This window comes from Hypanus sabinus, chromosome 27 (genome assembly GCF_030144855.1).
Source record: "Hypanus sabinus isolate sHypSab1 chromosome 27, sHypSab1.hap1, whole genome shotgun sequence".
Classification (NCBI taxonomy): Eukaryota; Metazoa; Chordata; class Chondrichthyes; order Myliobatiformes; family Dasyatidae; genus Hypanus; species Hypanus sabinus.
This window is the reverse complement of record NC_082732.1, coordinates 23596239-23613304: the sequence shown is the minus strand read 5'-3', so window position 1 is coordinate 23613304 and position 17066 is coordinate 23596239. Positions and strand designations below refer to the sequence as shown.

Sequence of the window (17066 nt, the reverse complement as noted above, 5' to 3'; positions counted from 1 at the left end):
GTTTCAGGCATCTACCACTCTACTGTAAAAAGAAAGCAACTTGCCTCCTAAATCTTTAAACTTTCCTTGTAAATCTTTAAACTTTCTTCATGCAATTGTTACCTTGACAACTTTGATCCTTCCATTCATCTCCTAATGCAACTTTGAAAACACCTTCCATTTATTTTCTCACTTTCCTACAAGAGTCAATGACATGCATCATGCCCTTTCACACACACATGCTCTGAGCTTTTGCAACCTCTGCCACTGCACTGAACACTAGCAGATCATGACATCAGTGACAATAGTTAACTGATTTAGAGTTGAGTGTTGCCAATAGTGAGCCCAGTAGATCAAGGTTAGAAGTAGGCAGAAATATATACGAGTGAATTACATTTACTTGTACCTTAAATTCTTGGAGGTGTTGGGTTGCTGGTTTTTTGTAATATCCTGAACCTTTGCCGTTGCCGGTTCCTCTTTTTTCTGAGATTCAGACCCCCTCTCGAGGTCTATTGGATCACTGAAATATTTTAATAAATTGAATAATTTATACCTAAAACCAGGACTCAAATTTTCAATCTCAAATTCTAGTTTTGTTATACATGCATATTGGCATAAAAAAATCTCGAAAAAACAATAAATTTCAAATGAACACATTAAAAAAATGCATGATCACTTTTAAAAATGGACATTACGCTAAAGCTAGAGAAGATATTACATCACTAGACGACTTATGAGCAGTAATAGGTAGGCAACACAAATCCATAATGGAAACTGAAGACAAACCCACTAATGGGAGGAACAATATACAAAACCCTACATTCTGAGAAGCACATGAACTTGATAGACAGGGAAAGACCGAAGTAGCCCTTTAAGTCCTGCCCCATGAACAGATAGCTCTGGAAGAGCTGTAAAGTTGAAAGAGGTTATAATGTTAGGCAAGTGGATGGGATGTTGAGCAGCAGGGTGTAAGAAGCAAATTGTCATAATCTTCAGTAAGGATTTAAACAATGATTGGGTAAGAATGAAATGTTGAAACTTTATAAAGCACTGGTGAGGCCTCACTTGGAGTATCGTGAGCAGGTTTGGGCCCCTTATCTTGGAAAGGATTGCTGAAACCAGAGACGGTTCAAAGGAGGTTCACAAGAATGATTCCAGGATTGAAAGGCTTGTCATGTGAAAAGCGTTTGATGGCTCTGAGCCTGTATTCTCTAGAATTCAGAAAAATAAGGGGTGACCTTATTGAAAACTATTGAATAGTAAAAGGCTTTGATACAGTGGATGTGGAGAGAATGTTTCCTATGATGGGAGAGTCTAAGGCCAGAGGATACAGCTCAGAATAGAGGGGTGCCCTTTTAGAACGGAGTTGAGGAAGAATTTCTGTAGCCAGAGAGTGGTGAATCTGTGGAATTCTTTACCACAGGCAGCTGTGGAGGCCAAGCCTTTATGTATATTTAAGGCAGTGGGTGATAGATTCTTGACTGGTCAGGGCATGAAGGGATACGGGGAGAAGACAGGAGATTGGGGCTGACGGGAAAATTGAATAGGTCATGATGAAATGACAGAGCAAACTCGATGGGCCAAATGGCTTAATTCTGTTCCTTTATCTTATGGTCTAGAAGTACAGATAAACACAAATCGTGTTAAAGATGTGTGTCAGATTAAATCTGATTCCAAATTAAATTTGAAAATTGAATAAAAAAATGTGTGTCAGAGTGTCTAAGAACTGAAAATTCTGTTTTGGATCATTACAATGTCAAGCTTCTAAACATTCTGTTTCAATGCAGCACAGTGATCTAGATCAGCACCAATATATATACAAGTTTCATGGAGGGAAATGAATAGAAAGGCATTGGACTTCCCAATGTTTAATTGGAGGAAAGACTGGATTCTAAGAACACAAAATAACAGTGGATGTTATTTCCCCACGCCAACAGTCAACATTTTAGCTTTAACACCAACTGCCCACTCTAAATAATAGACAATAAAAATAAAAACAATGTGATAAAGACACAAGAATCCTCTTCTTGGGTACTAATTATTAGCACTTCATTCATAATTTAATTGCAAAAATAATCACATTTGGGCCAGTGATTGAAACTGCATGGAGCCACATTTGAAGACAATAAAGGTAGTGACAAAAACAAGTAGCTCAGACAGCATCAATGGAGAGAGACACAGAATTAGCAACTCAATCTGTCCCATTGTCAGTAGAATATTCCATTAAGTAGACATAAATACAAATAGGTGGCACAGTCTAATCCCAGTTACATGTTAACTGTCTAGAATTGGGAGGCTGTATCCAAAACCTTCAATCACAAATGAAACACACACAGAATTTCACCAAGAAATGACTGCTAGAGCAATCGAACAGGCTGAATTGCTTTTGTTTGTCAAAAAAAAACAACAGACATTGGATCAAATTAATATACTTTTGTCCCATCCTGATGTTTACTTGGCCTGCTGAGCATTTCCAGCATCAGGTTATTAACAAAATGGTGGTCTCTGCCAGCACCACTATGGTACTGAGAAAGGAGCTGTTTATTCTCACCATCAGGCTGACAATGCTCAACATATGCTTTGTCTGCAATATGTAATTAAGCCCATTTGCTCTCAAGTTAATTTTCACTACAGCATGTAACTTAATCCTGTCTTCGTCTGCCAATATTCCTGAGTTCAGACAGATGGGTTACACAGTTTGAGGGATTTGAAGAAGAAGAAAAGGATTTTAAAATCAATGAGAGCACATGCACAAAGTTAGAAGACAAACTGCAGTTAAAAGTTGCTGGAGAGCAGAAAATGGGAGCATTGGGACAGTTGATTCTGGAGTTAACAAAGGCTTGAACGAGACTTTGAGAAGTAAATGGGTTGGGATAAAATCTAAAAAAGGCAACACTATGAGTTGATCCAGCTTCTAATTCTTTATGACATAGCTCATGTTGTTAATATCCCAGCTTAGGGATACCGAGGTTACGAAAACTCAAACAACAGGAAACTGCGATCACTAGTGAGGAAACAAAGTTTACTGGAGGGACACTTTATTTACTCATAGTCACACTACAGTTGACTACAGAATCAGGTTCATCAGCAAAGGACAAGGAGTGAATCAGCGGGAGAGATAAGACAGAAATTGGCAAGCTGGAGCTCTCTCATCACCAGTAAAAATGTGGAATCTGAACCTATCATCTACACACAGCATGATAAGAAATCAAACAGATGCAGAGATGGACGTGGGGTGGGGGGAGATGGGGCTGGGGGAGGGAAATCTCAAAGATAACCAAGTGGATTTTCTGGTCATGATTAGATTTGTAGTAATGGAACAAAGAAATGCCATTCTCAAATAGAAGACAAAGGTTAAAGAAGAAGAATGATGTTATTTGTATTAAAAGATACCAACAGCTGCCGTGTGATCATCATGGCCACAGACTGATCCTTTAGCATTAATTGAGAATTCAGCAAGCACAACCATTGAGTTGTAAGAAAAGTGGACAGCTATGAGGTCAATGGTCAGCAGCAATGCCTTTTACTCCATTAACATAGCCAACGGTCCTCTGGAACTGCAGGCAACACAAACTCTGACTTCTCTTCAGTCCCACTGTTTCCCTGCCAGCCGAGCTTTATGTACCCATGAATACTGCTCCAGCTCTTCCTCAAGAGATAACTCTGGGTGACAAAGGTTTGATTCACCTTTGTACAGAAAATAATTTTTGTTCATATTTCTTTATTTGAATCAGCATTTCCCTCCACTGGCCACAACATAACCATTAACTTTTTGTGTTTCAATGATCACCTATGCACAGAAGTGCATTTGTAATGCCCTCTGACAGAATAGTTCCCTTGTGAAAGGAAGGAGCATCTTATTAGCCCAGGGCTCTTCAGTCATTCCAGGAGGATGGTAGGTAATTTTGAGGAGATCTCTGACACCCATCTCCCTGTATTCCACACTTTCACCCCAGGTAATGTTAGCAAGAAGCATCTGTCGAGGATTCCTTGTGAAAAACCAGTTAAAACCATGCATCGGAAGAACACTGTGATTTCTTCCACTGCTTACTCGGTACTGTGGCCTCCTGGCGATGTACCCACTGGTACTAAATAAATAATTTAGCAAGTATGGACAAAAAAAAAGCAACTACAATGAAACAAAAAACAATTAAGGATAAAGAGAAAATGCATCATAGCATTGTAGTCCAGAATCCTCAACAGATGCTTCTTGCTAACATTACCTGGGGTGAAGGCATGGAATACAGGGGGATGGGTGTCAAATGTCTCCTCAAAATTACCTGCCGTCTTCCTGGAAGAATGTATTATTTACTCAGTTATTTGAGTAGCACTAGGCTACCAAGATGCTCCTTCCTTAGAGCATTCAGCATGTTTGAAAGTCAACCAACTGATGAGTGTGTTCTAAAAAACATGCTACTTGAGCTTTTCTGGATCTTGCGCCACTGAGAGCTTTAACAGTTCTCAAGATCTTTGTCTTGCCCACCCAGAATCGGACGATTAAGTGATAAATTACCATACTGTTGATAAGAACCCAGTGAGGAGGCAAAAAAAAAATTCTGTGGTTAGACAAAGGAGCAGAACATTATCTTCTTGATTTAAGATTGACTTAACAAATCAGCTGGCCGAAGGCCAGACAGGTAAGGCAGGTCACAAGATTATAGAGAACTCCATGACTGCAATTTGCATTAATCATCATGAACCTGGAATTACGTTGGGCCTATTCTACTTCTCAAATCTCTCATCCCTGCTAGCTGAGACAAGACTTTCACAGTGAGCTATTTCCCACACTCTGAAAGCACGTCCTCTTCCATCCAAACTACCTAAACCAGCAAGCTTCAAATGCAACCTTAAATGCATAATCTCCATTCGAATCACATTATTCATCTTACTGTATTTGCTTTTTATGAGTCTACATGTCTCCCATCAGCCTATGCTCTGAGCCTCATACTTTGATTCCTCTATACCATGCTCCTGATTTCCCCTTCTTGTTCACGTACTGTATCTCCACCTTCAGACTATGCTCACTTCTTACTCCGCAACCTATTGCAAGCTCCTTTTCCTCTTTGCTCCTGCATCCATCCTCCATTTTATGTTTTATCTGGGAACCCATCAACCCCCATCCTGTGCCTTGCTCCTTCTGTGCTCTTAATGACAAAATTACACTCAATTTGCATTTCAACACTGTACATCTTATATGATGATCCAGCTTCATCCCCAACCCCGCTAGAAATCATGTAGCAAGTCCATTTGTATTTCAAAGAGAGCAAAAACAACTTTAAATTTTGCAAACTGACATTCGTAAAATTCAAACCTTGCAAACCAAAACATTAACCAGCTTATTCCCTTTCAGTTGATGACCCCCAGTTACTCTGTGACATAAACCTGCAAGTTGCTTACCCAAAAGCTTGAATGATGAATGCTCCAAGCAGAATGAAAACCACAGAAAAAAGCAGAGAAATCAAGGGCATCATCTCTCTCCTGAAACAGAAAAAAGTAAAATCAGCGAAGTCCGTTTTATTAAATTGAATATTTGATGCTTATTCTGTATCCCACCTCCTCACCTCCTTCAGACTGAACTTTCATTCCCTCATTTATCCAGTTCTTCCGTCTCTGCCATCCTAACTTTATTCTATTTAATTCTTCCACCTTTCTGTGAGAGATCTTTCCATGCATCCTCCTTCTCCCTCCTTTCTATGATTCAGAAAACTTGTTTGTCTTCAGCATTTCCCAAATCTCCACTTGAAATATTAACAGTTTCTTGAAAATATTAAATAATCTTTGTTTCTTTGCAACAGAAGCAGATCTGACTGACCTGCTGAGTATCTCAAGCATTTTGTTTTCACTCTGACCTTCACCATTTGCCACATTTGACACAAAGCATGCATTAACCCCCTATATTCAGTAGCTTTTAAAACTTTTCTCCTAGCATAGGATATTGATATTTTGCTAAGGCAGGTTTTTTTTTAGGCTCCAGGTGCCCAATGATAGATACTCTAACTAAGTGGAGTGACCTGTTGAGCACTTACTGCATTTTTTGATTTTACCAGCAATTATTTGTGTTTGAACTTTGAAAGTAACATTAGGTTCTGTAGGAAATATTACCGTCAAACTTAATCTTACTGTCCCTATAGTTCTACAATTGCAAAATTTCCACTGGGGTAGAGGGAATTACGGAAGAGAAATAAGATCAGAAAAATGCTCCAGTGAACATATTAACAAATGTCTCTTGTTCAGATTTCAAGTGACCTGCTCTACATTGCAAAATGCTGTTGCCACTTCAGAATTTTGATATTTGTGGTTTTGGATTTTAGCTCCTTCCTAGCCCTATGATAGCTCCCTGACATTTGCTCAATCTCTGGTAGGGATTAGCTTATAAGATACTTTAATGATTGTTGACATTAATACCAGCCACTTACCAGTTCTGAGTGAACCCAGATTCCCAGATTTGCAATGCATAATCTCTCATGGCATACAGCCAGCGCAGGAAGAAAATCTGGACAAAGAACATACAAAACGAATCAATATCAACTAATACTACAGATCTCTGCTGCATACACATTGAAAGGTTATTTCTAAACAAGAACTTTTATTTAGCACTTCATCACATACAGTACTGTGCAAAAGTCTAAGGCACCCTAAATTTTTAATATGAATTTTGTTTTAGATGTTTTTGTGTCTGCATTATGATGTCAATAACCAAGAGCAAGTTTTAAATTTCCAAGCATTCATTTTCCTAAAATTTAAAGGTTACAGAGAAAAATTCTGCATTTCGTTGAAGTAACATATTAAATAGTAGATGATTTTTCAAATAAAAACTAGATTACTTTGTAGGTATACAGCCCAGAGCATGATTAAACAAAGAGAACAATCAGGTGCTAATGATCAATGGCATAATGAGTTGAATGAACTAAACTAATTAACTGAAACAGATTTGGGTGTAGAAGGAATTAAACTGGGTGAAGGACAACCGAACTAAAAGGTGACGGTGTGGCAGATGTGACAGTTTAATCTGCAAATCATCCATTCTTACACCATGGCAAGAATGAGCACAGCAACAAGACACAAGGTGGTCATCCTGCATCAGCAAGATCTCTCCCAAGCAGAAATTTCACAGCAAACAGGAGTTTCAAGATGTGCCGTCCAAGTTCTTCTGAAGAAGCACAAAGAAACGGGTAAGGTTGAGGACCAGAAACACAGTGGTCACCTACTGAAACTGAGTGCAGCAGATGGGAGATACAAACTGATATCAATTCTAAATCAGAAGAAGTCCAGCACTGCTATCAGCTCTGAACTCAGTACACCCCTCTACAGACCAGAGAAGTCTTGTCTTCATGGAAGGGTTGCTGCCAAAAAGCCATTCTTTTTAAGTGAAAGCAGAGGGACTTACCTACACACAAAAACTCTAAGACTGGAGTGCTCAACAATGGCAGCAAGTGCTCTGGACTGATGAAATAAAATGTGAAATTTTTAGCTCAAACAGAAAGCAGCACGTTCATAAAAAACCTGGAGAGCGCTACACGGATGAAGCATGGCTAAGGGTCCCCACAGGTTTGAGGCTGCATTCCTGCAAATGTACAGAATTAATGGAACCCTCAATGCTGAGGGAGGCATCTGATTGGTCCCAACTTCACTCAGGAGCAGGACAATGACCCCAAACACACGGCCAAAGTCATAAAGACGTATCTTCAGTGAAAAGAAGAACAAGGAGTTCTGCAACAGATGGTAGAACCTCCAAAGAACCCAATCTCAACATTACCAAAGCTGTCTGGGATTACTTGGGAGAGCAGAAGCAAACAAGACAGCCAAAGCCCACAGAAGGACTGTGGCAAGTTCTCCAAGAAGCTTGGAACAACATACCAGCTGCCTTTCTAATAAAATTGCACAATAGTGTACCTTAAGAGAATTGATGCAGTTTTAAAGACAAAGAGTGGTCACACCAAATACTGATTTGATTTAGTTTTTTTTAAAAAACTGTCTACTACTCTTTATAGTAATTTTTTTGATATTTAGAAAGTTTTCATTTCATTATTTTTGAAAACACGTTGGCTTTACAGAATGTTTTTACATGTGCCTAAGACTTGTATGGACGTACAGTTTGTGAACCATCACTAAGACACCTGTGCCCTAATCTGATTTATCTAATTTTGCAAAGAAAGGTCTTAATCTGAATGTTTATATGTACCTACCTATTATTTTAAAGAAATGAATCTCAGGGTTGTATATGGTGACATATATGTATTTTGATAACAAATTTACTTTGAACCCTTTTTTGTACTTATGCTGGTTCATCGATACAAGGTGGACTGCTTCAAAAATTTATACAATTAAATGAAGACTCTTGGCAGCTAAACAACAAAAATAGTGGATTCTGCAGACTAGACGTCACAGGATAAACCAAAACTTCATACACTTATGAGATAAATAAAATTCAAACTGATTTGAGTATATTTCTGCGTCTGTTAAAACAATCAGGTCTGAAGGTTTATGCTTTTAAAATGCAACACAGGAGAATAATCTAAAGAAAAAAAAATAAAAACACAAAATGCTGGCAGAACTCAGCAGGCCAGACAGCATCTATGGGAGGAGGTAGTGATGACATTTCAGGCCGAAACCCTTCGGTTTCTGCCCAAAACGTCGTCACTACCTCCTCCCATAGATGCTGTCTGGCCTGCTGAGTTCTGCCAGCATTTTGTGTTTTTATTTATTTCCAGCATCTGCAGATTCACTTGAGTTGCCTTACAGTAATCTAAAGCTTCTTTAAGTCCTAACTGTTGATTGATATTTTCAAGGCCTCCCATATAGAATGCCTAGAGGGACAGCAAAACCTGAATTTTCTCGTCTCCATTTCCTTCCCTGGCATTGCTCTAAGCACTGCTGGTAAAAGCAGTGCATCAGCAACAGTGTGTTCTTTGTATATCTGTAAGATACCACCCACTACCTATGCATGCTAAACACAGTCTATTATCTTTGTGACACAACAGCTTATCAAAATAGAATTATACTATAGCTGGATGCAGCTAAACCATTAGGATCAACATACTTATTACTCCATATGCCACAAAATTTGCTGAATGGCTCCTGGCAACATTATGGAAATTTAAGAGGGCAACAGTTAGCCTATTAAACATGCAAATAGTTGTACCAACACAAGCTATGGAGGGAATTTGTGTGGGAAATGAACAGTTGATGTTTCGGGCCAAGTCTCCTCATCAGGATGAAAAAGGAGGAAGGTGGGAAGTAGAAGGGAGTGGTTACCAGAAACTTTAGCTGTGCCACATATTTATAGACAGCAGCAAATGTTTTATCCAACCACAAAGCAGTTCCCTAGTATCCAGAACCTTCCAGAATGTTGGCTGATACCCATTTTACTTGTTAATAGAATTACATCACAGTCCAGCATGCAAACTAATCTTATTTTGCTTATTTCACAGCTTCATGAAAATCACAGATAATTAAATTAGAGACCGACATAACCATTCAAGTGCAAAATACTTACAGGTGCAAATTCGTCATTTAGTTCAGGCAAAATGGCTTCATGGGAGAAGAATGTGTGGTGCCCCACTTCTAATAGCTGATTCACCTCAGTAAAAAGTTGGATTTTATCTCCTTCGCTTCCATTCCATCCATTTTCAAGCAATTTATAGAACACTTTTCCTGGAATAGTGCTTTGCTGTAGAATCACAATCTATCCAATAGATATTTAAAATAAATGAGTGATATTTTATAAAAACACATCACTTCTTTAAAAAGAGAGCAAGAACTATAATGAAATACGGGAACAGGGTGCATCATTAGATAAATGAATAGCTATATCTTTACAGATGAAAGGTCACCGAGCTGAAACACTAAAGTTTTCTCACGAATACAACTGGCTGCTTTCATCATTGTGTTTTTATATACCTTGAAATATGTACTTTTCAGAACCAGCAAACAAGGTGATTGATTGAAGGCAAAAAGAAGTAAAAGCTCTTTCTTGATACTTCACGTTTTTGTTTTTAGTTGTGGTGAGTTCTGCTTACAGAATATTATCTAACAAACTGTAAATAGGCAAGAGTTTTAATAGGAGCAATAATGTTCAAGATCTTCATTAGAATACAAGAGCACAACTGTATTTTCTATAACTTTAAGCAGTGGGGTTGGAAGCTGTGGTTTGCGCACCGGACCAAAGGAAATCATTTCAAACAGGAAAGCAATATCTGAATAGATGGAAGTGCAGCTATATATGTGATTCTATTTTAAGTTGGCACTTGGGAAATCTTCAAAAGTATTTTCATTAGTTGTGAAGCCCTTTAGAGTGTGGGGAGTTTCATTTGAAGGTAATTTATCCTATTTGATGACCCTCCTAGCAAAGATGAAATATACAATTTAAGATTTATTAATGTCTTTTGCATCAATTAATTTAAAAATAGCAGAGAACTGAAAAAAAGCCCTACTTTGGATAATATACAAAGTTTACAATGTTATTAATATATAATTATTAGAAATTACCCCTGCTAATACAAGTGTGAGAATATTTATTGGGAAGAGCGTTGCATTCATTTCTGTGACATTCCTTCATTCATTACTACCATCAGGGAGGAGGTACAGAACATGAAGAGCCACACACAACATTTTAGGCACAGCTTCTTCCGCTCTGCCACTAGATTTCTGAATGGTCCACAAACACTACTTTGCTATTCCTTTCACGCTATTTATTTATGGTAACACAGAGTAATCTTGTACGTCATGCACTGTACTGCTGCCACAAAACAACAAGTTTCACAGCCTATGTCAGTGTTGATGCACCTGATTCTATATTCAGTGGGCGTACAAACATAGTAGTGGACAGAAGAAACAAGAATCAATCACATTCCTAATGTCTTGCCATCCAACAACTGGGGTTTGCTCCTGACTTCTGGTGCTGTCTGGGAAGAATGTGACTAACTGGTGTTCCGTTTCCTCCCATATCCCAAAGGCATGTTTATTGTTAGGTTGTTAAGTTAATTTGCCATTGTGAGATGCTGCTTGTGCAGGTAAGTGGTAGAATAACCAATTGTGTTAATAAGCAGGTATGAGAAAATAAGTGTGCAGGTTAAAAAAAGAGGTGGGCAGTGGATTTTATGGAGATGGCCCAACAGCCAGCACAGAGTGGTTGGGTCAAATGTGTTGAGCACCTTTGCCCCATCTGTCAAAAGCAGAACTTCCAGGTGATGAAACATTTTAATTTTGATTCCGATTCCCACTCCTATTCCGATGTGTTGGTCTGTGGCCTCCTGTAGTGGCAAGATGAGGCCACTCTCAGGGTGGAGGAGAAACACATTATATTCTGTCTGTGTAGCCTCCAAACTGATGGCATGAATATAGATTTCTCCTTCCTGTAAAAAAACGTTTCCCCTCCCCTTGACTTCTATTCCCCACTATGTCCTTTTACCTCTTTGAACCTGCTTGTCACCTCCCCCTTGTGCCCTTTCTATTTTCCACTCTTCTCCCCTTTCAGATTCCTTCCTCTCCAGCCCTTTAGCTTTCCCACCCACCTGGCTTCACCTATCACCTTCTAGCTAGCACAAGGAAATCTGCAGATGCTGGAAATTAAAGCAACACACACAAAATGCTGGTGGAACGCAGCAGGCCAGGCAGCGTCTAAGGAAGAAGCACTATCGACATTTCGGGCTGAGACCCTTCATCAGGACTAATACCAGGCAGCTATATTCATGCCATCAGGTTGGAGGCTACCCAGACAGAATATAATGTGTTGCTCCTCCACCCTGAGAGTGGCCTCATCTTGCCACTACAGCAGGCCACATGTCAGAATAGGAGTTAGTCCTGATGAAGGGTCTCGGCCCGAAGCGTCGACAGTGCTTCTCCCTATAGATGCTGCCTGGCCTTGCTGCATTCCACCAGCATTTTGTGTGTGTTACCTTCTAGCTAGCCTCCTTCCTCCCCCCCACCTTTTTATTCTGGCATCTTCCTCCTTCCTTTCCAGTCCTGAAGAAGGGTCTAGGCCTGAAACGTCGACTGTTTGTTCATTTCCATAGGTGCTGCCTAACCTGCTGAGTTCCTGCAGCATTTTGTGTGTGTGTGTTGCTCTGGTCAAATGACTTCCTTTTTGAGTGTTAAGGAAAAGATAAAATGTAAAGGCTTCACTCCTCAAAGGACATTTAATTTTATAGCTCCGGCTATTGGACTTCATCTTCTATACTCTATGATGGCCATGAACAGGAAATGACAAACACTGATAAATTTATCAAGCAATATCTCGCTTAAAAGTGGATAAAGTTTGTAATTCTACTCACATTTGATGTGGCATCACTTCTCAGTGCTGGTGGGAGTAAGGCATTAATAAAGGCTTGTTGACGTTCTGGATATACGTATGCAAATCTTAGTGACTCTTTAGGATTCACAGAGGCAAAGGAAATAAAAGAGTTGTGTGGGGTTTTCAGCTTATGTTTCTCTCCAATTATTAGCAGGACACAGTATCTGCAAAATTCAAGTGAAAGCAAACATATAATATAGCTCAGCCATGGTAGTTTTGAAAACTCATGAAAACTTTTGAAACATTCATGTATCAGGAGCATAAAGAAGCCTGAATGGCAGAGGTGGTGCACTGGCTCATCAACCACCAATCTACAATGTCAGATACCCCATGCTCCACCCGTGAGAGTCTGCAAGACTCACCATGAATGCCCTTATGTGTCACTTCAGAACTCAAAGTGAAAGCAAATCATTCTTGATCAAAAAAACTAAGTTAAGCACAATAAATGTTTGCAATTCACTTCTCAACTAGGCTGTGTTACTCATGAAAAGACTCATGATAAGATGGATGCAAATTAGCAAACTCCAATAAAGAAAATACCCATAATAGAAAGGATGATATTTGATAGCTGATACCCTTATTACAAGCATGAACTGCTTTCTTGTTGAATTTTTGTATTCCACAACATAAGGACGAAGAAAGAGTTACTTCTGAATCGTGTTCTGCTGTCACAGAAATCCATGGTGTCAGTACCAAATTCCCAGTCGACACCAATACACCTGGAGGCTCCCTTGGCCCCAACAGCAGCGATTTATAAATGATACTGCAATAGTGAGCTGGGGATATTATGTTTCCTTGTATTCTCCAATCGTTTCTCTTGAAGGTACTGGCACAAACTGGGTCACAGTTTTGCAGAAGTTGATTTGCCCTTTCCACTGTTTCAATTAGAAATGCACAAAGTCACAGCCAACACTGACTCAGCCCTTTAATTACCGTTGAAAGTTACAGCAAGGACGAACGATTAACAGTCACTTTAAGAAATGATGGATGATTTTAATTCTTTCAGTGCCATGCGGTTAAAGTTTGGCTGGTTCAGCAATGATCTTATGCTTCTGATCTTGGTGATGCTGTATTAACATGCTCCACCAAGTAAAAGCCTTTGGAAACCATAGACTGGATAGCTCATTATCACTGAATTAGAATGCACCTGGTTGTAAAGTGCACCTTGCCTTTATAGACCTGGCAGAAAGTGCTGCATTTCATCAATGACATCCTAGAGGTAAAGATCAGCGTAATTGTGACAGTCACAATAAATACTGGCAAGCATTTAGGATAGTGCCTGAATTAAAAACTGTATCCTGATCATCAAAATGCTATGGAATTATCGAAAGCATACAGGATCATGCAGTTCTTCTGCAAAAACAGGCTCAGTTGGCAGCACTCTTGCCTGAGTGGGTTCAAGTCTCTCTCCAGAGAATTGAGCATAAAAATCCTGGTCAACACTAATTTAATTAGTGAGGAAGTGTTGCTTTCATTTGAAACAGATGTTACACAAAATCTACGCCAGATACTGTAAAAGATCTCACAATGGAAATTAAAACAGCTGGGAAGCTGTCCCTGGTGTCTTGGCCGAGATTCATTCTTCATCTGAAATCCTAAAAACACAGGTTCTCTGCTCATTAACAACAGGACTTGCAGCTTGTTGTGCTTAAATGATAGGCTACTGCATTCCTTGGAGCACTGAAATGACCACTAGAAGCTTTGGAATCTCAGCTTTATGAAACATGATATAAAATACAGGAAACGTGCGTTTGTCTTTTTCCATTTTCTTTCACAGAAGGGCCTGGTGAAGGCTAGACAAATATATACATCCCATTCAGCAATCAAAATCAAAAGAAATGGTTGATTTCTGCAAGATTATTTACCTCTTCTGGCGACGATATTGTCTCACTGGGCACAACTCCTCAAAAAGTCTTTGGTTTGTAAGGCGAGGAGCCAATAGGAATTTGTTGCTAGAAACCAATTCATCTATTAATTGCCTTTTCATTATTTTGGCCTGCAAGAAAATCATTTAAAATCAGCTGTTTTCACATACCAAGAACATAAACTGTGTTTTTTTTCTTTTTAAATTATACTCACATCCCTTCTCTGCTGCAAATACTACTGATCACACAGTTAGAATAGCCTGGAGCAAGAGTTAACAAATTCCCCAAGCATGTCAAAGTACCCAGGAAGGTGGGTATGTTGCGTCAGGGCAGAGATAAAAGGTAAAATGTTGCAATATGTAGAGACAACTAAAACCTAAAGAATCAGCACTTTAAAGAGGAAAAACAAATGATGATAGATTCAGGAAAAACCCAAGTGATTCGGATGTACACTGCAGCAACGGCTCAGGGAAAGCTAGTTTTGACAGGAGATCAGCAACTGGACAACAACCTAACTGAATCTGAAATCTAAACACACATAAATGCACCTACCTGAATAACATCAGATGCTTTCTCTATGTTCTCCTTAAATATCATTATGGTAGATGTGTATCTATTTATATTGTATTTAGTTAGGATTTCCTCAGCCTTTTCTATACCAGTCTGCACATAACCAAATGCAACATAATCTTTAAACTGGAGCGCAGTCAGCTTTAAAAAGAGAAATGTATGTTAGAACTGCAGCTTAATCATTTACCATAAATCAATTAATTGCAGCCAAGACATTTTGGCAGCAGCTTGCTGATATTGATACATGCTCTATTTCATGAAATAGAAAACAGACACATTTTACAGATTATACTAAATATCCATGACTACACAATATTATAGAATATTAAACAGAGGTACGGAAGATCCATATATTATAACAAATCACAAACTAATTATAATAATAATTTGAATGTTACTATGTCCTTATTTTCACAAGTTATTTAGAAAAGGAAAAAAAGATGTTTGAAAAGAAATCTCACATTTTTACATGAAAAAAGGTTTTAAATGGCTAACAGTGGAGCTTACCAAAATACTTAAAATATTACAGGATGAAAGAGAGAGGGAGAAACTGACAGAGACAATGAAAATGACTGAAATTTAAATCTACACTGAATAATACAGTGGATTCCGGTTAATTGAAGCAACTGCCTATTTGGGACAACTCTTAAAGAACAAAAACTAATCAAGAAAATATTACAGAATTTTTGAGACACTATGCCACTTAATTAGGATAGGAGACTGTTGCCAGCTTCTAACTAGCGTCAATCGTGAGCACTTGTGTAACCATTAAGAGTGAACATTTTTAAATAACGTCAGTTGTGTGTTTGTGTTCACAAAGCAGTGACTTTTGTCACAGATAGTAGGCGAGAAATAAGCAGGAAGACAATTCAAAGTTGTTTTTCTCACTGCAATTTCAAGCATTCGCACTTCAAGTTAGGAACTATGAAAAATTTGAAGATATTGACAATCATCTAGAATGTGACAATGAAAATGAAGATTTAAAGGAAACAATAATCAAAGCATTGTATTAAGACAGTCAATTATCTTCACTAGGTGTCAGTGTTAACTTGTTTCATTTACAGTCAAAAGAACACAACAGTGTACACTGGATTCCTCTGTCTATTTGGAACTAATACAGTCTGATAGTACTATAGTAGTATTGATAGTGTTGTGAATTCTTCAGCATTTCATTTAAATACATAATTTATTACTCAGTTAACAAATAGTTTGTCTTTTTTTTAAAAACACCTTTTTAACTATTTTCATGAAACTTCGGCTAATTGAGGTAGCCACTTAATAGGGCCAAAATGTACTGGTCCTCATGTGTCCCAATTAACTGGAATTCACTGTATTTGCAAAGGAGACAAACTAAAATAAGAGAATTAGGTGCATAATTTGTAGGCATTTCCAAAGAGGAACTTCATTCAAAGGGAATAAAAGTTGTATTAATAGTCATTTTACATGCAGCAAGATTCAGTAACAGCAAAAATCAAATAATTGCATACTTGGTACGTTTATACTTAATCATACTTATGTCATTGATACAATTTTTTCATACAGAAATGAACTGCCCCACTAATTGCGAGCAGTATGGTCATACTCTGATCAGGCTGCAAACTGATGTAGATCACGTACACAGCACTCCACTGAATGTCTATACATAATGTCCGGTAAAAGTTACTAAAACTACTTAGATGTGCCTTAATGGGAAATTGACATCTGGATTCTAAATAGGCTCTCAGATTATTACCGTGACAAGTTTCTTCAGCGCTGTCCAACTTCAAATTCAAGAATACTCATGAAATGTGGTAAAACAATTTAGATTTAGACCTTTAAAATTAAACCTAAGCAACCCCCTCGCTTTTTAAAAGGACCATGAAAATTCTACCGTGAAAAGGGATTTCATTCAAACTCGTTCAAGATAATTAAGACACCAACAAATTGATCACACAAATAAAAGTACTGTGCAACATGGCTCTGTTTAGTGATACGTATAATGGCACCATTATATGCTACAATTCAGCAAACCACCCAAAACTGATTACCTTGTACAACAGTGGCACTGCAGGTCTCTGGTGAAATATTAATGCATGTGGCTTGTTATCTTGCTCCCAAGCCGACAGAAATTGTCCATAGTTCCTGTCAGTTATCTAAAAGTGAAATCCAAATATTTAGTTACATTGTCCATCTTTCCATTTATCCCCCTAGCCGTACAATCTAACCCTCCGTTAAGACCACTTTAATTTTAGACCATAAGATCTAGGAGCAGAATCAGGCCATTCGGCTCATTGAGTCTGCTCCGCCATTTCATCATGGCTGATTTATTATCCCTCTCAAGCCTATTCCCATGTCTTTTCGGCCTCATTCCCACTCCTTTT

At 38.5% G+C, this 17066-nt stretch overlaps 1 protein-coding gene across 3 annotated transcripts in view; it reads right to left on the bottom strand.

Moving 5' to 3' along the window:
* The window catches only part of dnajc16 (DnaJ (Hsp40) homolog, subfamily C, member 16), a 39652-nt gene that overhangs the window by 8266 nt on the left and 14320 nt on the right, over positions 1-17066 (bottom strand). For all 3 annotated transcript variants that reach the window (XM_059951959.1, XM_059951961.1, XM_059951960.1), the window contains 8 exons: positions 16734-16838; positions 14689-14847; positions 14137-14267; positions 12252-12435; positions 9476-9664; positions 6396-6472; positions 5377-5457; positions 386-499 (listed from right to left, as the gene is read on the bottom strand). In XM_059951959.1, coding sequence (XP_059807942.1) covers positions 386-499; positions 5377-5457; positions 6396-6472; positions 9476-9664; positions 12252-12435; positions 14137-14267; positions 14689-14847; positions 16734-16838 — 1040 coding nt within the window. The remainder of the gene's footprint in view (positions 1-385; positions 500-5376; positions 5458-6395; positions 6473-9475; positions 9665-12251; positions 12436-14136; positions 14268-14688; positions 14848-16733; positions 16839-17066) is intronic.